At 59.1% G+C, this 23,639-nt stretch overlaps 1 protein-coding gene across 1 annotated transcript; it reads right to left on the minus strand.

Annotated features, from left to right (window-relative positions):
• Positions 1-235: 235 nt before the first annotated feature.
• MYRF (myelin regulatory factor) lies at positions 236-22,876 on the minus strand. The gene is made up of 27 exons (XM_023738131.1): positions 22,831-22,876; positions 22,567-22,654; positions 22,118-22,381; positions 19,342-19,403; positions 18,172-18,451; positions 16,873-17,123; positions 16,641-16,764; positions 14,134-14,329; positions 11,596-11,672; positions 11,295-11,405; positions 10,789-10,879; positions 10,178-10,378; positions 9,727-9,838; positions 9,122-9,231; positions 7,964-8,124; positions 7,812-7,884; positions 7,460-7,548; positions 7,107-7,175; positions 6,598-6,678; positions 6,331-6,416; positions 6,028-6,213; positions 5,564-5,815; positions 2,763-2,850; positions 2,493-2,567; positions 1,988-2,093; positions 503-577; positions 236-316 (listed from the first exon to the last, which is right to left on the minus strand). The coding sequence occupies exons 1-27, from the start codon at positions 22,874-22,876 to the stop codon at positions 236-238; spliced, it is 3,435 nt and encodes a 1,144-aa protein (XP_023593899.1).
• Between the last annotated feature and the right edge of the window lie 763 nt (positions 22,877-23,639).

Raw genomic sequence — 23,639 nt, forward strand, 5'->3', positions numbered from 1 at the left:
TCCCTCTGCCGTGTGTGAAGGTCTCCCAGCAGGAACAGCAACTCCAGTGTGAGGACTTCCAGTTTGACCAGTCGCGGGGAGGGCCAAGCCCTGGCTTCAGTCTCTGCGGAGGGAATTCCAGTGGCCAGCAGAGAGCCAGCCAGCGCAGGTCCAGTGTAACACCACTGCATCCAGTGCGGAAGGGGGGCCCAGGGGCCCCTGGTCCCTGGTGTGCTGCTGCCTCGGGGAGGGCAGCTCAGTCACACAGGCGGGAGAAGCGGAAGTGGTAGTCTGTGGCCGGCTGGACCAGGGCCTCCATGCTGCAGTTGGCCTGACCCTGGGAGGAAGGGCAGTGGGAACGGGTGAGGAGGCTCTGGGGGTCAGCACACACCCTGCTGACACCACCGGACACCGTGCCCCGAGTTCTACCATGTGGTCTGCAAACCCTCTGCTCCTCCCCCAAGCCACACACTGCAGCTCTAGGTGCCTGGCCCTCCACAGTAGATTGGGTGCGCGTGCTCACCAGCAGTGCCACTCGGAAGTGGTAGGTGAATTCACGAAAGGACAGGATGGTTACTGGCCACTGGTGGGAGGTGCCCTGGAGAGAGCAGAGAGAGATGTCAAGATGGCCCCCCTGCCCCATCCCAACCAGCATCTCTGTCACTGTGGCCATGCAGCCCTGGGGTCTGTGACAAGTTTTAGGAAGGGGGAACAGCTTTCATGAGAGGAGGCAGGAGGCGGCCCGTTCTGCTTTGAGGAGTAATGGCGGCCACCCTCTGTGCTGGGTTCTTCCAAGTCCACAGCCTCTCACCAGGCCCCTGCCTCCTTTCTAGTCTTGTCTGTCACTGCTTTCCCTCTCAGCCACTATGTTCCAGGCACAGGTCCTCACTACAACTCAACGAGGTAGGTGCTATTACCCCCATCTTACAGATGTAGAAACGGAGTCACTTTGCCACAGTGGACCTGTGGCAGAGCTGGGATTCAAAGCCAGGTCTAACTGGCTCTCTCCCTTTCAGGGTGGCATGAAGCGCCTGCCTGAGGCTTTGTCTTCGCCTTGTGTTCTGTGGGCCGGGCCTGAGCGCCAAGCCCAGTGAGCACCTGGCTGGGCTTGCCCTCCACTTTCCCATGCTCTCTCCTCTGCAGGCCACAGGCCTGAGGAAGCCCCAGTCACTATTTGCTAAATAAACACATGAATGGGTGAGAGGAACCATCACTGCTTCCCTTAACTTGTCCTGAGAGTCTTCTGCCCTGGGCCCTAGACCCAAGGAGAAAGTAGCGGTCCATCAGAAGTTAGGGGAAGTTGTAACTTCCGATCACATGTACAGTGAAGAGCAGGATGGTGACAGGGCCTAGACATCAGGTTCCCAGACCAGACGTAGCCCTCTCCACATGTAGCCTGAGGGAATCTTCCAAAATGGCAGCTCTAATGGTGCCACTTCCCCGACCCGAATCTGAGGTTCAGGCTCCTTCCTGCCTCTCCAGACACACTCCACCTCCAGGTGACTCACAGCCCTCACCGTGTTTTCACTTCTGCCCCCCCCCCCGCCCTCTCTATCTCTACTTATGCCATTCCCGAGTCCTGGAACACTGTTCCCTTTTCTTTCCCTGGCTGACCCCAAACCATCCTTCAGGTCTCATCTTAAACATTACTCTTCCAGGGGGGCTGACCTGACCCTGAGACCAGGCCGCATCAGCTCTCCCTCCCATGGGCTCCAGGGCACCCTGCCTGTCCCTATGACTGCACCCATCCCATGCTGGTCCTGTGGAACACTCTCCTTCCATGGGGCTCTGTGAGGGAAGGGGCAGACAGGAGAGGCTCAGAAGTGAGTGGAATGAATGAATGTATGGATGCCCCTCCCCGGGGTGCAGAGGCCCAGGCCCCAAAGGCAGACTCACATTCCTCATGCAGCTGATTTGACTCTGACTCCCGGCTCCCTCTCCCCACCCGTTTGGGGGCCTAGGTGTGCAAGGGGAGAGCAGGCTCTAGGGCATGGCTAGTCACCCCTACCTGGGTGTTCTGGTAGGCTGGCAGGTTCTGTGGGAAGCCGCCCCCCTCACACGGTTCCTCCTCTGCTGTCAGGCTGCACAGCACCACAGACACGGGGGAGGAGGAGCTGGGGAGAGAGGCCCAGTTAGCAGGAAAACAGAGTTCCAGAGTCCCTCAACCCGGCCCCCTCCCGATCGGACCCCACAAGCCACTTAATTTTCACCCAGTCTGATTACAAAGCGTAATAAGAGTCCTAGACAGTATAAAACCTTTCCCATCTGCCATCCCATGTGGTCCTCAGAGCCCCTGTGAGGCAGCGCCCCATTTTCCAGATGAGAAACAAGCTGAGAGGCGCAATGATTGCCGGGGTCTTGCAGCTAGTTAACCACAAAGCAAGCGATAAACCTCAGCATCCCTGCTTGCTCCCCTTCCCCCAAACTGTCTGGGCCCGCTGCAAAGGAACATGATGGCAGGTCAGGCCTGGAGCTCAGACTTGCCATCCTGACGCTCCCCCACCAGCACTTACTTCATCTGCAGGGTCAGGCTGAGGTGCAGTGGGGTGCTGCTGCTGACAGGGATGTGGTAGGTGAAATTCCCAGGCCTGAAGGGACAAAGCTGGCTCCTCAGCTCCAGACCACCCTGCTGAAGCCCCTCCCCATCAACTCCTCAGCCCCTAGGGGCCTAGAGAGGGCTGTTCCACCTTGTGGGGGAAGCTCCTCCCTGAGCGGGGCAAAATCTGGGCATCTGTCACCCGGGGGACCTGCCCTTGGGGGTGAAGGGAGGGAGCCAAGCCCACCTGCAGGCGTCCCCTGGAGCGCAGTACTGGGAGGTGATGGGCATCGCATTCTCCAGCACCTGGATGGAGGTCAGGGAAGGCATGGGGTCTGCAAGGAGAGAGGATGTTGGGGCAGGAGGGTAACACAGGTGAGAAGCAGCCAAGTCCTTCCTTGCCAGACTTGAATCAGTCACTCACATTTTAGTGTGAATAGGTTTCCAGTTATTCTTTCCAAACCCCCACAATGGCTGGGGGTCATACCACCCCCTTCCCCACCAGTCCTAGGACTAGCCAGTTCCCATGAGCCTGAGGTTCACCTCTCGACAGAAGGAAACACCAGGCCCAGAGATGGGGCTTAGCAGTAGGGTACAGGAGCCTGTTCATACTGGCCCGTGTACCTCTTTTCCTGATGGTGCACATCTTTTCTCAACTCTAGGTTCACTGCTGTTAAGTTGGCAGCTTGAAATTGGCCATGGTGGGAGTATTTAAACCACACAGTTCAGGGCCCCCGAGAGCCAGTTCCTAAATATTTACCAGCACACCACTGCCTGTGGCCCTCTGAACGAGCCACCTCAGGCTGGCTGACTGGGGGGTAGGGGACTGAAGTCTCTCACACGATATGTGATGTGGTTGGGCAGGGGAGACAAGGCTTTCTCCCCACCCAGTTCACCCACAGGCTTGCTGCTGCCTGACCATCCTACCTAGGAAGGGAGGAGCTGGGGCCACTGGCCACTTTCTGGACTTGGTATATTTTCAGCTCTATGAGGCACAATGCAGACCCAAGGACCCCAGCAGCATCCAGAACGCCCTGTGAGGCCATGGACAGGCATCAGATACAGACAAGATGGAAAGTGGCCTTTCTAGTTCTCTTTGGTGCAAACAGTTAAGCGCTCAACTACTAACCAAAAGGTTGATGGTTCAAACCCATCCAGAGACGTCTCAGAAGACAGGCCTGGCAATCTGCTTCCAAAAGATCACAGCCTTGAAAACCCTATGGAGCAGTTCTACTCTGCACACATGGGATCGCCATGAGTCAGAATCAACTCGTCAGCAACTAACAACAAGCTTTTTAAAGTGACTTGATGCACAGTTCAAATGCTGTAGCACACTCGGGACAAACTTAGTCAACTGGCATAACATAATTCAAAAAGATAATGTTCTACAACCTAGTTTGGTGATCAGTGTCCAGGGTCTTAAAAGCTTGCGAGTGGCTATCTAAGATACAACTATTGGTCTCTACTTCCGTGGAACAGAAGACAATGAAGGAAACCAAGGGCTCAAAGAAGAAACTAGTCCACAGTACTAACAGCCCACACGAACCATGGCCTCTTCTAACCTGAGACCAGAAGAACTAGATGGTGCCCGGCTACCACTACTGACCTTTCTGACCATGGACACAATGGAAGGTCTTGGATAGAATGGAAAAAAAATGTAGAACAAAATTCAAATTCCTAAAAAAGGCCAGACCTACTGGACCAATGGAGACTAGAGGAACCCCTGAGACTATCACCCTAAGACAACCCTTTGAACTTGGAACTGAAGCTATTTCTGGAGGTCACCTTCCATCAGATAATAGACTAACTTATAAAATCAACAATATCACCTGTGAGTAATGTGCTTCTTTAAACAATCAACTATATGAGATCAAACAGTCAACATTTACCCCAAAGCAAAGATGAGAAAGGAGAGGAAGGGAAGTTAGGTCAATGGAAATAGAACAAACATAATGGAAATAATGAGAATGCTGACACACTGTGAAAATTGTAACCAATGCCACTGAACGATTTATACAAAAATTGTTGAATGCGAACCTAATCTGCTAAACCACAACATTGTTTTTTAAAAAATTCTGTAGCACAGATATGAAAGGTAAAGTGATAGCTGAATACTGCTTCTGAAAACTCAGTTCCAACATCACCTCCTCCAGGGAGGCTTCCCTGATCACCTCCCGACATTAGCCCAGATTAAGTGCCCTCCTCAGTCCCAAAGGTGCCTGCATGTCTCCTCAGAGCCTCACCACACTGCTGCATTTTTGTGTCTGTGAGCTCTCTGGGGGCAGGGGCACTTCTGTCTTCATCCCCGCTGGTGCCCTGTTCACAGCCAGCCACAGAGCAGCAGCCCAGGAAACAGCTGCCTGGTGAGCATCTACCCCTTGGGGTTTCCCCAGCACTTTCAACTTCAGTCTCTGCAAAACCACGGTTTCCAAGTTTTGTTTTTTTTTGTTTTCTTTTTTTTAAAGCCACATAAACCCTTTTAAATGAAAGTTGATGAAAAGGCCCGATACTTAGAGCAGAGCTGCCTGGTAGAAGCCAAAAGGCTCCCAGTCTCTCTCCCCTTCAATCCCCATGGCAGCCCCTGAGGGAACCTCAGAGATACCCACTTTGAAAAGCTCAGCAGTACAGGGTTCTCTAGTTTTATTAAAACCAAAGGTTTGAGGCCTAGGGAAAAGTTGGGGGACCCAGTACAGCACCCTCCTCGCCTCGGCATGCTAACGTGGGAGCCAGGCTCTGAAGTCAGGCAGACCTTGGATAGAATCCCAGCTCTGCTGCCGACTGGCTGTCTGCCCCTGTGCAGGTTGCTTCACCTGTCTAAGTCTGTTTCCTCCTCTGAACAATGGGCCTGGAATTCCTTCTTTGCAGGTGTGTGGTGACGATTCAATGAGACAATCTAGATAAGGCACCTGGCCTGATTCCTGGCACTTAGTACCCGCTCAGCAAATGTCTACTGACTGATGACGGGCAGTCAGCTGACTGGGCCTAGATGGCCTGGCCAGAGAGACATGCTGGGCTAGGGTTAGAGGTGACAGGGGGTGGGACAAGTACCTGGCTGACCTTGAGCCTCGGCGGACTGGGCAGGGCCCAGGCTGGGCTGGGGGGCACCTCGGCGGGCCCGGCTATAGAGAGCAAGGTTGGGGCTGTTCTTGGCTTTGCCCTGCCCCCCAGGAAAGGGGACTACAGGGCTGGCCACAGGCTCCAGGCTCTTAGGATGCTTGGAGTGGCCAATGCCGTTGGCTGAAAGGCCCCAGGACTTGGCTCTGATGTTGGAGACTGGCAGCAGGGGCATCTGACTGGAGCCTGTGGACAGAACCAGGGACAGGCTGAGAAGAGGGCAGGTGGTTGCCTCCTACCTGGCTATCTCTAGGGCCCCGGTGGACCCCCATCTGTCTTCTGATCCTTTCTGGAGGATTTCCCCAATCTGCCACCAGAGCCTCACTCCAATGAGTCTTTTGGGTCTTTCTCTGGACTTAAGCCCCTCAAACTAAGCTGTGAACCCAAGACAGCCATACCTGAGCGGTTGGTGGTGGGACTGGGTCTGAGACCACGGCTGGGGCTGAAGGTGGAGCCAAGACTGGGGCTAGTGGCAGGGCTGGGGGTGAGTGAGGAGCAGCAGACAACTGGGCAGGGTTGGCTGGAGCACAGGTCCAAGATGCGGATGGCCGTCCCTGAGGCCGAGCTGGGCAGGCCAGCAGTAACTGAGAAAGACGGAGGCTGTGTGAGCTGGAGGGGGCAGCAGGGCCCCCAACCCAGAACAAAGCCACTCCCCCCATCCCTTCCCTGCTTCCATCTGCAGACCTGCCCCCGGCACGCACCCAGCTGCAAAGAGGACCGTGTGCCAGGCAGCCCAGCGGTCACAGGAGACTGTCGAAGCTGCGTGGTCCCAAAGCTCTGGCTGGACCTGCTGGGGAAGGGTGGGCTGAGCTCAGTGGGGCTAGGAGAGGCCAGGGGCTGGGGGGAAGCCTGGGAGTCCCAGAGAAGCAGGAGGGGCAGGACGGCATGGACAGGGAAGGTGGAAAGGAGACAGGAAGAAGGGCAGCAGGAGCCAGAGGCAGGAGGGCACACTTAGTCCAGACACGTACCATGGGCACATGGCCTCACTCCCCCCAGGGTGCTGGGGCCGGAGCAGAGCCAGGAGACAGGAAGCGGACACGGCAAAAGAGCTAAGGGGGAGCCGAGAGAAAAGGGGAAGACAGGCACAAGGGAGGAGAGAAAAGACACAGTAAGAGATGGCCCCAGGAGCTGGGGACAGTGGGCAGACAGAGCCCCAAGGTCCTGCCCTGGCCCTCCACCCCCAGCCCATTCCAATCTGGGCCCCTCAGATCCCCTGACTCTCAGAGGCCCAGCACTGCGAAGGCCAGAAAGAAACATCAGCTTCAGCAGGGACCGGGAAACGGCTGTCTATCCTCTGGGGAGACCCTCCCACCTGCCCCCACAAGCCCCCAGTAGGCTGAGAGCCTGAGGTTGAGCCCCCTTCAGGGGAGATGGACTTCATGACTCTCTGACCCATGGTCCCTCTGACCCTGGGCTGCCACCAAAGCCCTGCCTGGCCCTGGTGACTTGGCCAGTAGCCATGCCTCCCGGGACATACCCATCGGCATCTACCAGGTCCTCCTCGGTGCGCAGGCTCAGCACATACAGTGTGGACATGGACACCACGCTGGGGACCGCAGAAAAGGGTGAGTGTGAGAGCTGGGGGCACCATCCGGTGCTCTCTGTCTAGGGCAGGGCCCGAGGTCCTTGGCCCCAGGGGCTGGGCTCCCAGGCGGTGCCTACAAATGGGTCTCTCTATCCCTGGGGAGAGACATAAAGAGGCAACCTGCCTCCTTCCCCAAGACCTCAGCCACTTGATCTCCCAGGCCACACCTTCCCCTTCCCCAGGCCTGACTCCACTGGGCACCTCGACTCCCCCAGCCAGCCACCCCAGAGCCTGGGGCAAGTCACCTGAAGGCCATGACCACCACCAGGGCAATGATGCTGCCCTGCAGGAAGCGCTGGCTGATGCAGGCCTGGTCTGGGGCCACGGATGACGACTGAGGCCAGAGGAGCAAAGGGGAAGAAGCAGAAGCTATCAGTCTGGCCCAAACTTAGGGTGCCCGTGGTCTCTGTAGGTAGGGAAGCTGCGGTCCACCCATTCCCCCAGAGGGGCAGAGGGAGAGGAAGGAGAAACGGGCTGGGAGGGCTACAGGGCCGGGAGGGGAGAGGGAGCAGCTGGAGTCAGTGAGGCTGCAGAGGGCCAAGTTAGGAGGGAGGCCATGTGGGAAGAGGAAGCCGCCAATCCGACCTGCCCACTCACCTTGCTGGCCACCTTGGGGGGCCTCTTCTTGTGGGGGACACTGCCCGCCCGGCTGAACTGGCTCCCGGCGTGGCTGCAGTGAGAGGGCCAGGGTCAGGGGTGCCCTGGGAAGGGGGTCTTTTCCTCCCCCACCCTGAACCCCACACCCCCACCTGAAGGCACCCGAGCTGCCAGAGGACTTGAGGCTGTCGAGCCGCCGCAGCTTGGCCAGCTTGTGGCTCCAGCGCTCCAGCTCATCGATGCGTGTCTCCAGGTTGTCCGTCAGCTTGCACAGCTCCTTCACAGCACCCACGTTCTCCATGAAGATGCGCTCCTGCCGCAGTGAGGGCCAGGGTTGAGGGCATGGCCAGCCCCGGGAACGAAGGCTACAGCCCCGGCAGGAAGTAGGAGGGAAGCCCCGCTGCCCACAGCCTTCATGAAGGCCTCAAAATCTCCCCACCCATCTCAGCCTCTCCCCGCCGGTCCAGCCTCAGCTCCCATGGCTCCCTGTGCCTGCCTCCAAACAGCGCCCCTACCCGTCCCTGTGCTAGGCTATGCCCCTTGCCTGAACAGCTCTTCTCACTCCCACTCAGAACCCTCTGTCCTTCAGAGGCTCCAACCCTCTGTCCAAGCCAGAAGGCTCAACTTGTCAACTCTCCCCTTGACTAACATGGTGTCTCAGGCTTCAGCACTTTGCTACTCAGCTGAGGTGAAAACATACTGCATGCCCACCACATGTCCGGCCTCATGCCAGGTATACAAACGTTATCCTCACAACAAGAACAAAGAGAGAGTTGCTGCTGAGTCAATTCCGACTCACGGCGACCTCACGTATGTAAGAATGGAACTGCACTCCATAGGGTTTGCAATGGCTGATTCTTCAGAAGCAGAATGTCAGGCCTTTCTTCCCAGCTGCCTCTGGGTAGATTCGAACCTCTAACCTTTTGGTTAGCAGCTGAGTGTATTAACCATTTATAGCACCCAGAGTGTCCTCACAATAAAGCACATGTTTAAGCCATGCAATAACCATATGAGAATGGAAAATAGATTACTATTACTCTCATTTTACTGGGGAGGAAAGTGACCCTCAGCCAGGTTCCTCTTGTCCTTCATCACACAACCATGGAACAGCCAAGTCCCCCTACCTCCACTTGACTGCTCACTCCCTTCCCTGAGGGCCTGGTGGGGGGAATCTGGAGTAGGCAGGAGACAAGATTCAGGCTGCTCCTGCCCTCTGCACTGCCCACCCCAGTCTCTGTGGAGGAGATGATGATGACCCCAGCTGGTCCTCCTCTCAGCCCTGGCTCCCTCTATCCCCCACACCTGCAAACCTTGTTCACCACCAGGAAGTTCTCTACGGTTTTCCCATTGGCAAAGACCACGTCTCCAGTGTCCTTCACAGCCTCAGGCAGGATCTCTTTCACCTCCTGGGCGATGACGCCTGAGGAGGGCCAAGCCAAGCGTGTGTGAGTGGGGAAGGAGGGTCGCCCACAGCACCTGAATATAACGACGGGACGTGGCACTGGAGAAGGCAAAGTTCTGGGGACTAGCGATTTGAGTTCCAAGGAGCCCTGGAGGGCTCCCAAGGGAAAAGCGTTCACAGGGTCTCAGTTCCAGGGGTCCAGGTGCGGGCTCGGGAGGGGCGGAATCCTGGGAGTAAGGATCCCAGGGGAAGGGGACGGAGTTCCGGTGGTTAGCGGGCGGGGTTCCCGGGTCCTTGGGGTGGGCGATTTCCCAGGGCCTGAGGGGCGGAGCATCTATAGGGTCAGATACCCGGGTCGGAGTCCCAGCAATACAGGGGAGGGGTTCCCAGGAGTAGGGTTTCCAGAGGACAGGGACAGGATTCCCAAAGGATGGGGGGCAGGGGACCAGTGCCTGAGGGCCGAGGGGCAGGGTTCCCGGACCCCAGCCCAAGTTCCTGCCGGCCAAGCCCTACCCGTCTCTGGCGCCGCGGCCTCGATACCGGCGCTGGCTGCGAACTCGGGCTTGTATCTGTAGTGCACCAGCCGCATGCGCGAGATCCTTTTCAACTGCTCCGTGGTGTCCACCTGCCGGGAGCCAGGACCCACATTAAACCCCTTCCCTCCGGGGGCTATCCAGGTGAGGGGTCGGAGCCCAGGAGGGCAGCAGTCCGGAGGCTGCAATGTGGAGGGGAGATCCTGCCACCAGGGACCCAGGAGTCCAGAGATCCAGGCTCAGCCACCTCCCCGCCGTTCCCCAGAAGCCCCGCCCTTCCATCTGGCCCGCCTCTTCCCCAAAAGCCCCGCCCACAATCCCCGCCCCCAGTGGCCCACCCCTGCCATCAGCCCCTTCCCTCACAGCCCCGCCCCCGACGGCAACCCCGCCCCGACGGCAGCCCCGCCCCTCGCCGGCAGCCCCGCCCGCACCTCCTGCACTTGCTCCTTGGCCCGCAGGTCCGAGGGGTGCATGAGCGAGCCCATGACCTTGACGTTGCCGTGCACAACCAGCGCCTCGTCTGGCCGGTCCGTGTTGATGCCCACGCGGCCGTGGTGGAAGACGGTGTCGGGCACCTGCGCCCGCTGCCACAACACGTCGCTGTCGCTTTCAAACTGGCCCGGATTGGAGGCCTATGGCGAGATGGGGTAGAGTCGGTCTTGGGAGCGGTTGCGGAGGGGCAGGGGGGCTGCAGCGCCCTGGGATAGGGGGAAACCCCGCAGCCAACACTCCCACTTCAGCCAAGGCTCCTCACCCCACCAGGCCCCAACCTAAACTATCCCTCCCACTGTGGCAGCTTCTAGTCACTGATGGGATCCCAGGAGGCTGCTCCACCCCCCATGTTTTACTGTGAAGGAGATGCTGCAGTCCAGAGAGGGTGGGAGCCTTGCCCAAGGCCACACAGCCAGTGCCCAGCAGGATCAGCACTCTGGCTCCTGACTCCCCGGTACCCCAGTGTTTCTCCTGGGTGCTGTTTCCTCCAGCTCTGGGGAGGGCTATCTAACCACAGCCCGGTTCCCGGCTTAGGGGAGGTGGCCCTCACCCGAACGATGATTCGCTCTGAGATCTGGGCAGCCAGTGTGTAGTTCTGGTTCTGTGCGTGGGCCTGGAGGGCCACCACCAGCATGAAGTACCTGAGGCACACCGGGGTCTTAGAGGCACCAGGGCCCTGCCCCACCTTCCCCGACCCCCTGGCCACCCGTCCTGGTCCAGAATGTGCACTGGATCATCTCACCAGGTTCCCAGCACCCCCACGAAGTGGGCATGAACACCTCATCCTACGGCGGAGGGTCCTGAGTCTCCACTAGGGGGCAGACATGCCTCAGAGCCCACAGCTAGGAAGCCAGAGAGCTGTCTTAAATTCAGAAGCCAGACTCTGCTCTTCCCATTCTACAGACAAGTAAGGGCTCTGGGTCTCAGGTCCCTCATCTGTAAAATGGGTCAGTCTGGGATTCTGCACCTGGATTCTACATGGGGTAGTGCCTTCCTGCCCCATTCCCCAGAAATGGGGAGGTGGGGTTCCCAGAGGGGTGGGTCCAGCTTGCTCACCTCTGGTCGGGGTTGGGCTTCCCCTTCTTGCGCATGTTGTTGGCAGTGGTCTCGCTGAAGTGTAGCCGCCCCACAGTCACCTTGGTGACCTGCTCAGGGGGCAGATTGACCCTGCAGGGGAAGGGCAGGGTACTCAGGGGGCAGGGAGGAGGGGGCAGAAAGCCAGGCCGGAGAGGGGCACCCAGGCCAGAAGTGTGTGGGAGGTGGACGCTGTGGGCCCCTCACTGGCGCCCCTCAGCTCCCAAGCCAGCCCCAGGGTCAGCCCTGCTGGGTACCACCCCCAACCCGATCAGACACTCACGTGACGGGGTTGAAGGGCCGCTTGCTTCGGTCAGACTGAGACTGCTCGATGTTGATGGACTGATTCAGGGCCTCCAGCTGGCGGAGTGGGTAGTCCAATGGCACCTCAGGGACAAGGCTCCCCGCCTATTCTGCCCACCCGCACCCTCTGAGCCCAGGCCTGACCCATCTGATTTCCCCACAAACTCAGGTGCGTTGTTATACACAGCAGCACACCCCCACACGCCCTACACACCCCACATCCACAGCACTCCCCTCACCTCCACACATGTGCCCACACAGACCTGGAGCGTCACCCTCCTCACACCACACCCACGTCACTGCCTACTTCTACACGCATATACACAACCCCACACCCCTCACACCGCACCACTCCCCCCACTTCTTCATGTGCATACCCTCACACACATCCTCAGTCACCCTCACATCCACACCTCACACATCCACACCCCCACCTCTGCGTACACACACAGACTTCCCTCAGCCACCCTCACAGCCCCCTCTCACATCCACACCCCACGCTATTCCCTCACCTCTGCATACAAACACACAGACCCCCCAATCACCCTCACAGCCCCTACCCCCTCATATCCACACCCCTATACCACCTCTGCATACACATACATACATATACACCCTCAGCCACTCACAGCCCCCACCCTCCCATCCATACCCCCACACCACTCCCCTACTCTCTGTACACACACAGACCCTCATAGTCCTCACCTCCTCACATCCACACTTCCACACCACCCCCTCACCTCTGCATACACACACACACCCTCAGTCACCCTCATAGCCCCCCACTCCTCACATCCACACCCCTATACCACTCCTCCGACTCTGCATACATACGTACACACACCCTTAGTCACCACCACAGCCCCCATCCCCTCACATCCACACCCCCACACCACACCCCTTCCTCTGCGTACATACACACAGACCCTCAAAGCCTCCAGCCCCTCACATCCATACCCCCACACCACTCCCCCACCTCTGCATACATACACACAGACCCTCAAAGCCTCCACCCCCTCACATCCACAGCCCCATACCACTCCTCCACCTCTGTGTACACACATACTCTCAAAGCCTCCACCCCCTCACATCCACAGCCCCATACCACTCCCCCACCTCTGCGTACACACACACACCCTCAGTCACCCTCAAAGCCCCCAACCCCATGCCACTCCCCTACCTCTGTGTATACACATACCCCAAACCAGCCTCCACCCACACCCAAGCCCACACACTCTCCACACTCTCTCCCATACGCATATCCCCTCAGCGCCTCCAGGAGCACTGGCTGAGCCTTGCCAGGCCCAGCTCACAACCCTGAAGGACAGAGATCCCACCCTGCCTCAGGAAAACAAAATCAACTGCACTGTGGCTACACTGTGGGGATCCCAGGGGATGGGCCTCAGGGAAGGTTTCCTGAGGAGGACACCAGTATGAACGGTGAAGGTGGAGGAGCAGCTAGCCAGGAGAGGGAGGCTAAACAAGGTGCTGGGAGGGCGTTCCAGGGAGAAGCAGCCGCATGAAGGAAGGCCAAAAAAACCCACCAGTAGCTATGGAGTCGATTTCAGATCATGGTGACCCCACGTGTGTCTGAGTAGAACTGTGCTCTATAGGGTTTTCAATGGCTGTGACCTTTTGGAAGTAAATTTGGAAGTAGATCGCTAGGCCTTTCTTCTGAGGCACCTCTGGGTGGACTCAAACCACCAACCTGTCGGTTAGTAGTGGAGCACTTAACTATTTGCTCCACCCAGGGTCTCCTGAGGGAAGGCAGGGTGGTGTGAATCCGCAGGAGAGGTTCAGGGCCCAGCAAAGGGCAAGGCTGGAGTGAAGCGCTAGGTCACACAGGCCCTCGTGTGCTAAGCTTAGAAGTTGGGGCTTTGCTGGGAGCCTGGAGTGTCATGGCCACCCATGTTTCCAGTGCGGTATGAGGCAGGAGCCAGAGCAGAAGCTGCTGTGGTCATTCAGACAAGGAGGGGAGAGAGGAAGGAGAGAAGGGGGTGGGATCCCATAATGTTCTGGGGGAAGAACAGCAGAGCCAGGTGCAAGATGAGGTGAGAGCGAGGGGCCCCAGATTTCTGGCCTCGGTGACCAGGGCCCCGGAGCCCCATTTCCTGAGAGGCGAGCCCAGGGGGATGGGCCAAGTTCAAAGGGAATTCAGTTTAGGACACTGGCTGAGGGGCCCATGGCAGCCTAGGCTAGAGGTCCAGGAGACGGCAGATAGAGGAGTTAGGACAAGGGTCCTGACTGGGGTCGTAGACTTGGGGATCACAGGGTAGAGACAGAAACAGGAAGCGTGGGCGAGAGGGCTGAGGACAGGTGGAGGGCAGGTGGTGGGAGAGACTGAGGAGGAGCAAGGGGCAGGGAAAAGGTGCGAAGGGGCACAGCCCGGCCAGTGCAGTTGCATTTCGCGACAAGGGAGTTTTCTCACACATACACTCACTTCCCTTTGGGGTCTTTTGACACCACAAGGCTTGCTGGTCCTCCTGCCATGCCCTCCCCACTGAGCCCCTAAACCTGCCTTCACTCCGTGCAGTTTCAGGTAGAAACAGTCGAGAGGCTTGAGGCCTTCGGGTGTCTTGACGTACTTGGGCTCTCCCAGCATGCCGATGTACACTGTCACCTGGAAGTGGTTCTTCTTCTGGCACACAAAGGCATCGTCACCCACCGAAAAGTTGAAGCCCTTGTCGGCATCCACGCGGTAGGTGAGCATGGGCCTGGAGGCAGGAAAGGCACTCACCTGAGGCCCCCCAAGCTAGGCCTGGAATGTCAGTCCCTGCCATGTGACTGAGTTCCAATAGCAACTTCCTCTCCTGTATCCCCAGGATCCTCAAACCACCCACGGGGCTGCCCCCACTTCTCAGAAATGGAAACTGAGTCTCTGAGGAGATTCAAGCTCAGGTGGGCCAACCCCTCCTCAGCCAGTATTCTTTCCTCTATAAGCCTGGGACTACTGCCCTGTCCTGGTGAGGGGTAGGCAGGGAAGACTCTGAGGCCCACCAGCCCAGGAGGGAGCCCCGGAGGAAGGGGCTTGATGAGCCCCTCACCCCACTTGGCTCCTTCCCAGAATCCTGCCTGAAGGCCCCTCCCTCACGGGAGATGGGGTGAGGGGTTGCGCCTGGGGAGCCTCAGTGCTCCTGACAGTTGGTTGCCATGGAAACGGTGGAACCAGGCGCTGGCTCTGCTGAAGGCTCAGCCCCTGCCCACGCAAACACCTCAAACCCCCAAACACCTCCACTCTGACACCCTGTCTCTACCCGGTTAGGGAGACGGGCACTTCTGGGTGGCCTGGACTTACTCTTCAACTCAGCCTCAGTTTGCCTATTTGTTGCTGGGGATAGTGTCCCAAGTCCCCCTGTGGGGGGGCCTCCAGGTGGCAAGAGAGGGGGCAACTGTTGGTCTATGGCTTGCCCACCTCACCCAAGTCCCTGGGCACAAGCAGTGCCCCCAGTGGTAACAGGAATGCCTGCTGCCTGCTTGCAGGAGGCTGGACAGGGAGAACGCTTCCAAACTTGTGGGGAGAGTCTTTTGGGCCTGGCTGCTACCTACAAGAAGGACTGGGGACTCCACTTACCTGCCTGACCAAGCAGAGCCCCCACCCAGAAAATGCCTGGGCCACACCAAGGGCCTCAGCCCCAGCTTCCTGGTCTTAGGTGGGAGGGTTAGCCCAAAGAGGTTGGGGATAATAGAGGGATTCCTCACCCATTCGGGAGCAAGGGAGAATGAAGAAAACTAAAGACACAAGGGAGAGATTAGTCCAAAGGACCAATGGACCACAACTACCATGGCTCCAGTACAACTAGATGGTGCCCAGCTACCATCACTGATTGCTCTGACAGCAATCACAATACAGGGTCCCGGACAGAGCTGGAGAAAAATGTAGAACAAAATTCTAACTCAAAAAAAAAAAGACCAGACTTACTGGCCTGACAGACTGGAGAAACCCCGAGAGTATGGCCCCTGGACACTTTTTAGCTCAGTAATGAAGTCACTCTCGAGCTTCACCCTTCAGCCAAAAACATTAGACAGGCCCATAAAACAAAACAAGACTAAAGGGGCACACCAGCCCAGGGCAAGGACTAGAAGGCAGGAGGGGACAGGATAGCTGGAAATATGGAACCCAAGGTCAACAAAGCAGAGTGTTGACATGTCGTGGGGTTGGCAACCAATGTCATAAAACAATATGTGTACTAACTGTTTCATGAGAAGCTAGTTTGTTCTGTAAACCTTCATCTAAAGCACACAAAAAAAAAAAAAAAGAATAGGGGGTTCCTGTCCAGGCCACAGGGGCTAGACCCCCGCAGACCTGCTCCCCTACCAGCAGGACCCTTCAGCCACTACACCAGCTGGAGTTCCCCAGCCCAGCCCTAGGGCCTTCTGGCCAAGAATCCTACACAGCCCAGGGCGCCCAACTCTAGGAGGACCCAAGTTCCAGCCACCTGCCCATGCCCACCAATGTCCAAGGTGAGTTGAGGGGCATCACCCTCTCGCCTGCCCACTGGCCTTCTGGGGGAGTGAGGGGAGTGAGAGGAGTGGTCCCCACCCACCCATAGGGCTCCTGGCCTGAAGCCTGAGAGCAGAACCCATGCGGGTGTTGAGGGAGAGCGAGGAGTGCCCAGGCAGCCTCTGGCCAGTCCTCCCTACTCCCTCCTCCTCCCCTCCAAGGAGGGGGCTGCTGAAAGGGCCCTGCTTACACTCAGCTTCCTGCTACCTTCCTGGAATGCAGGAGGAGGAGGAGAAGGAGTGGGAGGAGGAGGGGAAGGCGGTGCCGGAAAACACCCATCACCCACTTCTTCCTGACTTGGCTTCCATTGGCCCCTCCCCAGCAGACACCACCTTCTTAAGGCTGCCTCCATCTGGCCTAGAAGTCAGGAACCCAGAGCCTGTATCCTCATCTGTAAAATGGGACCATCTTGAACCCAGTGTGTTTTCCACCCAGACCCTGCTCTAGGACCATGATGCCAGGGTTGGGGGTTTGGGTGCCCAGGGAGGGTGGCCAGAGGAGTGGGGGTGGCCCCCATCACTCACAGCTCCTTGTAGTTCGCATCATAGAGTGTTGCCCACTTGTTCTGCTGGTGTGGTTGCCACTTGATGGACTGGTAGTTGGGGTCCAAGTAGGAGCCACTGAGGCTATCATTGTCCTGCAGGAGACCTGGAGGGAGGGAATGCCCCTGTGTGCCCCATCCTGGGCCACCTAGCGCCTCGGCCCTGGGACCCACTCTGCAATTTGAAGGGTTGGTTGATCTGGCCAGTCATGTACCTGGTGAGGGTGCGCCTGGTGGGTGCCAAGGCGGCGTCTGGACCCGGGCGATGCTGAGAGGCAAGGAGCCGGGGCCAGGGGAGAGCGGGCCCTGGGGAGGCCAGGGTGGGGATGGGGCTCGAGGAGGGTGCGGGGGCAGGGCCGTCATGGTCCCGGGCTCCTGTTTGATCATTCCATTTAGCATCTGGGCATTAAGGGTGTTGGGGGGTGATTCGGAGTGCTTCCTCTTCTTAGAGGGGTGTGTAGGGAGCCTGGGTGGGACAAAGGTATAAGCCAGGGGCTGGCTCCCCCATGTCACCACCCTGAGCCCCCTCCCTCTAGTCAGTACCTCTTCTCCCCTCTCCACCCTGTTTCCAGCCCAGAGGACATGTCCTGCAGGAAGCCCCTGAGCTCTGTCTCCTCGGTGCTCTTGGGGGCTTAGACAGCTCCCCACTGTGCTCCCCATCACTCCGTGTTGTCATTTTCTGTCAAAGTCCCCTACCCCCTGACTGTGGAATCCAGGAGGGCAGGGGCCACCCCTGCCTTGTCAGTGTGTCCCATTATGCCCACCAGCACAGAGGGTGGCACTCAGGGAGAGTTCAGCAGCTGTCTGGAGACTGAACTGGTCTTGTCCTGTGTCACTCTATCAGCTCTGTATGGTGGGGGCTCTATGGACAGCAGCCTCCCCGGTCAGAAAGAAGCCACAGAGGGTCTGTGCCAAAGCGCCTGGGGGAGTTTCCTGGTGGGGAAAATCTGGGGGGCCTACGCAGCACCCCTTCCCCTTCTGGCTTACACGAAGTTTTGGCCGGGGAATCTTTCCCTCAATTAAATCCTTCATGAAATCCCAAAGCATAAAACAGATAAAAAGACAACTGTGCAGGTTGGAGTCCAAGTGAGGCCCCTGGGCCCACGCCTAGAACCTTCTCAGAAAGCCAAGGACTCCGTAGATGCTTGGACAATCACTGGGGCCTGGGCCACAGCACAGACCTCGAGGCCTACAGACCCAGGTTCAAACCCTGCCTCTGCCCCTGCCTAGTTCCATGACTTGGGCAAGTCATTTCCCCCCTTTCAGAGCCTCAGATGATCTATCTGTGCAATGGGGGTGGCAATGCCCACCAAATAGTAGTTGGGAGCAATTAGCCATGGCATAAACCCCTCAGTGTACTGCTGGGCACACAGATGGGAGTATGTCGACCCCCAGCTTCCCTGCAGTCTTCTGCCCTCCTTGGGTGCATCCCGGTTCCTGCGCCCACCGCTGTCCTCCCAGTGCCGCCCTGGGCCCCTGCGCCCTCCCCGGGGAGGCAGCTGCCCGAGTCTTACTCGGCTCCGTGCTGCTGCAGCAGCTGGTGCAGCATCTGGGACTGCTGGGTGTGGTGGAGCTCGGCGGGGGCCAGCCCCTGCCCCAGGGCAGCATAAGGGGGGACTGGGGGCTCGGCCTTCATGTACAGGTCCCGCTGCAGGATAGGGTAGTGAGGTGGGGGCGGTGGAGGCGGCGGGGGGCCTGGCAGGTGGGCTGGAGGGGGTGGTGGGTGCTCCAGGCGGGACTGCACTCCCACGTGGCACAGGGTCTCAGGAGTTAGCGTGCGCAGGAGGTGGGGGTCTGCGGGAGAGGGGAGAGCTTGGCATCAGAGACCTTCCTTACTTGGGTTCCCGGCACCTGCTGTCCCCCCTAGGAGGGGTCTCCTGAGCCAAGCCTGGGAGCTTCCCTCCCACCAACCCCTGGTGGGAGGAGGATTGGGCAGCAAGAGGCTGGCCACTAGGGGCCTGAGCAGAAAAAAAAGACCATGCCCAGGGGGTGGACAGCCCTTCACCCCATCCCAGCCAGCTCTTTCCCGGGGCTTCCCTGGGGGCCAGACCAGCCAGCTTCCTCCCAGGCCGGACCCTCCTCTGGGGCCTGAGAAAGGAGTCTCTCAAGACCCTCAGCCCAGGCCCGAGCCGCCCTCCTCCCTCCGGCAGCCCCTCTACCAGGCTCCCAGGGGCCAGCCCCCCAGCCTGAGGGGGAGGCCCTGCTCTTTGTTCCCCAGGAGGCATTCCAGGGATGTTTTTGGTAAGATAAACAGAACTCTTGACCCCTCTCGGGGCTTTGGGAACCGGCTGCCGGCCCGTCGTTCTGCTCTTGGCCACCTGGGGGCTGCTGCAACCCTGAGGAGCCCCCTTGGGTGGGGTAGGCTGGCTGGTGGTAAGGCCTGTGCTCAGGCCGCACCTGAGGCCTCCCCCGGCCGTCCACTTACCGCCATAGGGTGCGTCCATGATGGCGCAGGCAGGCAGGCGGTGGCATCACCAGCCAGGACACTCACAGAGGCCAGGCTGGCTCCCCACCCACCCGTGGGGGAACAATAGCCAGCGCCGGGGAGTATTTGACCAGCGATAATCTCGGCTTGTTGGCGGCCACTGGCCCCCTCCCTCTTTCCCTCCCTCCCTCCCTCCCGATAAGGCCGCCCCAACCACTTGCCCAAACCCCAGAAGGGAGGGCGTGCCCACTGGACTCACCATTCACCTGCTGGGGGGAGTAGGCCTCGGAGCCCGAGTCTGGGGGCGAGTCCGGCAGTGTGCTGCGAAAGGAGGAAGGGGTGTTGGGCGGCAGCTGCGCCCTCGCAGCTCCAGCCGGGGCTCCTCTGTGGGGTGGGGATGAGCAGCGCCTGGCTGGGGCTGGCCCCTTCCCACAGATGCCAGAGGCCGTGGGCATCGAGGACTCCCCATGCCCACCCTCACGGGCATTTCTCTGCACTCCCACCTTGGGGTGCCTGGCAAGGCCTGGAGCTGAGTTGTGGGTGGGGGTCTCAGGGTCCTGCCAAGAATCTCCTCAGACTTAGTGGGCACTTGGGGGCCATGAGCAGTGTCCCTGCCGATGGCGCAGGGACTCAAGGACTCCCTCCCTAGATGGGGGGCCAGCCTGCTCCTCAATTCCTGGACCCACAGATGCCCTACTTTCTGGAATTGCGGGGCCCTGGGGGACTGGGCCTGGGGCTGGTCAGCAGGTCACCTGGGGGGCTGCCCTGCCGGGGGCAGGTGTGGACCGGGCAGGGAGCCAGCTCCACTGAGCCCAGGCTTATTTTTTTCTTGCAGGTTTCGTTTTATCAGTGGTTTGAGCAAAAGAACAAACTCAAACTCAAGAGGTCAGCACGTCCTGCGTGAGCGCTGTGCTTGCTGGGTGGGGGGTGGGGGGGTGGGGGCTAAGCCTCATGAGGATCCTGCTCTTTGCCATCCCTGGTCCCACATCTGGAGACACCCCCCGCCATGCCCAGGGAGCTGCCAGGCGGGCCATCAAGCTGTCGTGGACACAGCCCACCGTCTACAACGGAGATGGTAATATGGACCCCACAGGATGCGTGAGGATGACACAGAAAAATAGATGGGGACTCAAACCTATGCTCCATGGCCCTACAAGCTGCCAGGCTTCTCCAGCTCCATGTCCACCATCTACCGCCGGCTCCTGCACTCCCCTGACAATGGCTTTGGGTGTCTCTAGTATGCCAAGCTTTTTCTCAGCCTGTGGTCCCCACAATGAAACGTCCCAAGTCCTCAGTCATACAGTCTTGTAGGACCTCGTGTTCCTTCCTCCATAAACTCCTGGCAGGTCTCAGGATTCCTCTATTTGGTGATCTATTGAGTTACAGCTCTCACCCCAACTAGTCTGTAGGATCCCCTGCAGGAAGGACATGTCTGTCTTGGTCACCACCTAGAACAGGCCTGGCAGGAAGCAGGGCTCTCAGGGCTGGGTCCCTTCCAGGGGCTGCCTCAGCCACAGAGTCCCTGTGTGACCCTGGACAAGCCTCACGCTCTAAGCCTCGGGTGTGAGGAGCAGTGGAATGATCTTTGAAGGCCAGTCTCGGGGTCCCCCAGGAGCTGGTTCCTGGGCCAGCTGATGAGATTGCACAAGCAGACGTGAGGTACAGCAGTCAGCACTCAGCAGGCGTTTACTACCTGTCAGCCCTCGTCCCTTCATCCTTCAGGGTGGGCCCTTAAGGGGTCTGTAGCTTAGGGGCAGCCTCCCAGCCTCAAACCGACAGTCCACCTTCTGCAGCTCTGATGTCCCCAGCTCAGTGTCCACTGTCCCCCACTAGAAGCTAGGAAGCTCAGGGAACACTATGGACCATGTATCAGCGGCCACTGTCCACCCAGCACTTCCTCTGTGCTTAAAAAAAAAATTGCTGTTGAGTCAATTCAAACTCATGGCAACCCGGTGTGTTACAGAATAGAAATGCTCTATACATAGGGTTTTCTTGGCTGTAATCTTTACAGAAGCAGACAGCCAGGCTGCTCTTCCGCAGCACCACAGGGTGGGTTTGAACCGTCAACTTTTTGGTTAGTAGCTGAGTGCAAACCATTTGCATCACCCAGGGTCCTTTTCTCTGTGCTTATTCTCTCTTCATTTCCACCATAACCAGGAGAAGTAGTCATTTGGGGGCTCACCTTACAGAGGAAGAAACTGAGGCCCCGACAGAAGATGCGGGTTCCCAAGGCAAATGGCTAGGAAACAGGGCACTGGAGATAAAGCCCGGCCGTCTGGACAGCGCTCGTGCTCCTAGCACCTTATTATTCTTCCACCCAGAGACAGGGTCCCCTTCCTCCTACCATAAACCAGGGAACCTGGAACTTTCTCCGAGCCCCTCTGCAGAGCCCAGTAAAGCCCAGCCGCCCTGCCCCTCCCCATGAGCATGTGCCCCTGGGGAGGCCACCTGGAACTTTTGGTCAAAGCCAGGCCCAGGCTCACCCCTTGGGTCAGGCCCCTGGTGTGGACCGCCAGAACAGATATGGGGGAGAGGGAGGTCTCTGGCTCCGCGAGGCTTGGATGAGGGAAACTCTGGGTACCACATCTGAGCCACCTGCCAGCTCCCTGTGGCCACAGTAGACATCAGCTAAGTGCACACACAAGTGGATGGGGCGATGCCGTGAGCGGTGTTGTGTGCCTCTGCGTATGTGCACACATGTGCAGGTGTTCCCATGAGTGTGAACAGTTGTGGCCTCCAGTCTCGCCCTCTCCCGTCCACTCTCCACACAGTTCTCAGATTTTTCTAACACTTAACATCAACCGTCATCCCTCCCCTGCTCAGAACCTTCTGTGGCTCCCTATTGCCTTACGACAAAGCCCACGAGTCCTTCCTCACCTGGCCCTAGTCCTACCTTACCCTTACCTACCCACAGGGCAGTCCTACCACCCTTGGCCTTCCCAGCACAGCCCAGGCCCATGGCCACTGGCCCCTCCCTGAGAGCCACGCCTGCAGCCCAGGCCCTGCCTGGCCCTGGGCCCCTGCACCCTACTCACCCTGGGGCATAGGGAGCCTTGGGCTCTGCCTTGATGGGGGGCCCGGGGCCCCCCAGGAAGGGCTTAGAAGCTGCGCCCATGCCGTTGTTGTTGTTGCAGTTGAGAGGGGCCCCGTAGCTCGGGGGTGGGAGGGGGCCATGGCGGCCTGGGGAGGGGCCACCCCCAGGGGGGCTCAGGTGGTGCACCCCGCTGGAGCTGGGGATCGCTGGCTGCCCGTGGGGGTAGGAGGCAGCATGGGCAGGAGCAGAGATGTCGGGGAAGCAGCTGCAGAGAAGGGAGGAGGCTCAGCCCCAGCCAGGGCCCAGCCCCCTCCTCTCCCCACGCCCCCTCCCCCAGGGATGCTGCTGCCTCTCCCCACAGGGCCTCCTGTAGAGGATGCAGAGCGGCTTCACCTCCCAGGTGAAGGTGGAGGCAGTGGGCCGGGGCCCAGGCTGGACGTGGGGACTCACAGGTCGGAGGCGTCCTCCTTGCTGATGTACTCCTCCAGGATGCTGGTGTCTATGTTGGAGGGCTCCAGGGCACCGTTGATGTCATGGCCTGCAGGGCAGGGGCAGATGTGAGCTGGCAGAGGGATCCGGCTGCCCTGAGACTCCCTGGCCTGGCCTTGGGGCCCAGCCCTCCATCCTTCCCCAGCCTGGGCCTCCAAAACATATGCCCCACAGCCAGCTGCTCCTCATGTGTATCCATGTGGAGGGGTCCTTCAAGGTCCACACCTGACATCCCTCCAGGAAGCACCACGATGCGTCCCCCAGCCCACATGCCCACCTTAGTCTCCAAGGAGGGAAGCCCAGATCTGAGGCAGACAGGCTGCCTCCTGCCCCTCCACTGCCTCTTTCTAGCTGCGTGACAAGTCCCTTCCTCTCAACTGTAAAATGGCATGGTCGTTCCCCTGTTGTATGGGGTGCTGAGGCAACGAGGCGCTTGACTGGGTCGAGTGCCTAGTGGGTGTCTGCCACCCTCACTGGGTCAGCCCCAGCACAGCCCGTCCTGCCCTGTCTTCCAGTGGTCAGTTCTAGATGGCCCAGCTGGGGCACACGGGAGCACGAGGTCTGCCTGGCTGGACCTCACATCCTGGGGGGCCTATGGGCTGGGGGAGCTCCTGCACCCCAGGCCCTCGCTCTGGAGAGGAAGGGGTGGGGACAGAATCGAGAATGTGGGTAAGCCCATCACCCCTGGTGGGCGGAGCTGGGGTGCTTAGCGCCCAGTGTCCAGAGGAGGAAGGAGAGGCCCAGAGAGGTAAGGGCTCACCCAGGTCACACCACAGAGAGTGATGGCAGCCTGGCTCCGCTCCCCCCCGCCCGTGCTCTCCTGGGCCCTCCCCACCGGCCCTGGCCCAGCCCTCTCAGAGGAGACTGGGAGGTGCTGGCCTTTGCCTTCCCAGGGTCACCTTGCCGGGGGGAGCCAGAGGGCGGGGTGATAAGGGGGCTGACGTGGGAGATGCGTCAACCCTGATAATGGAGGACGGCCCCACCCACACTGCTGACCTGGGCGGGCCAGCACCTCTGGCCAGCCCCACTGAGGT

Source organism: Trichechus manatus, unplaced genomic scaffold, assembly GCF_000243295.1.
Source record: "Trichechus manatus latirostris isolate Lorelei unplaced genomic scaffold, TriManLat1.0 scaffold00113, whole genome shotgun sequence".
NCBI lineage: Eukaryota > Metazoa > Chordata > Mammalia > Sirenia > Trichechidae > Trichechus > Trichechus manatus.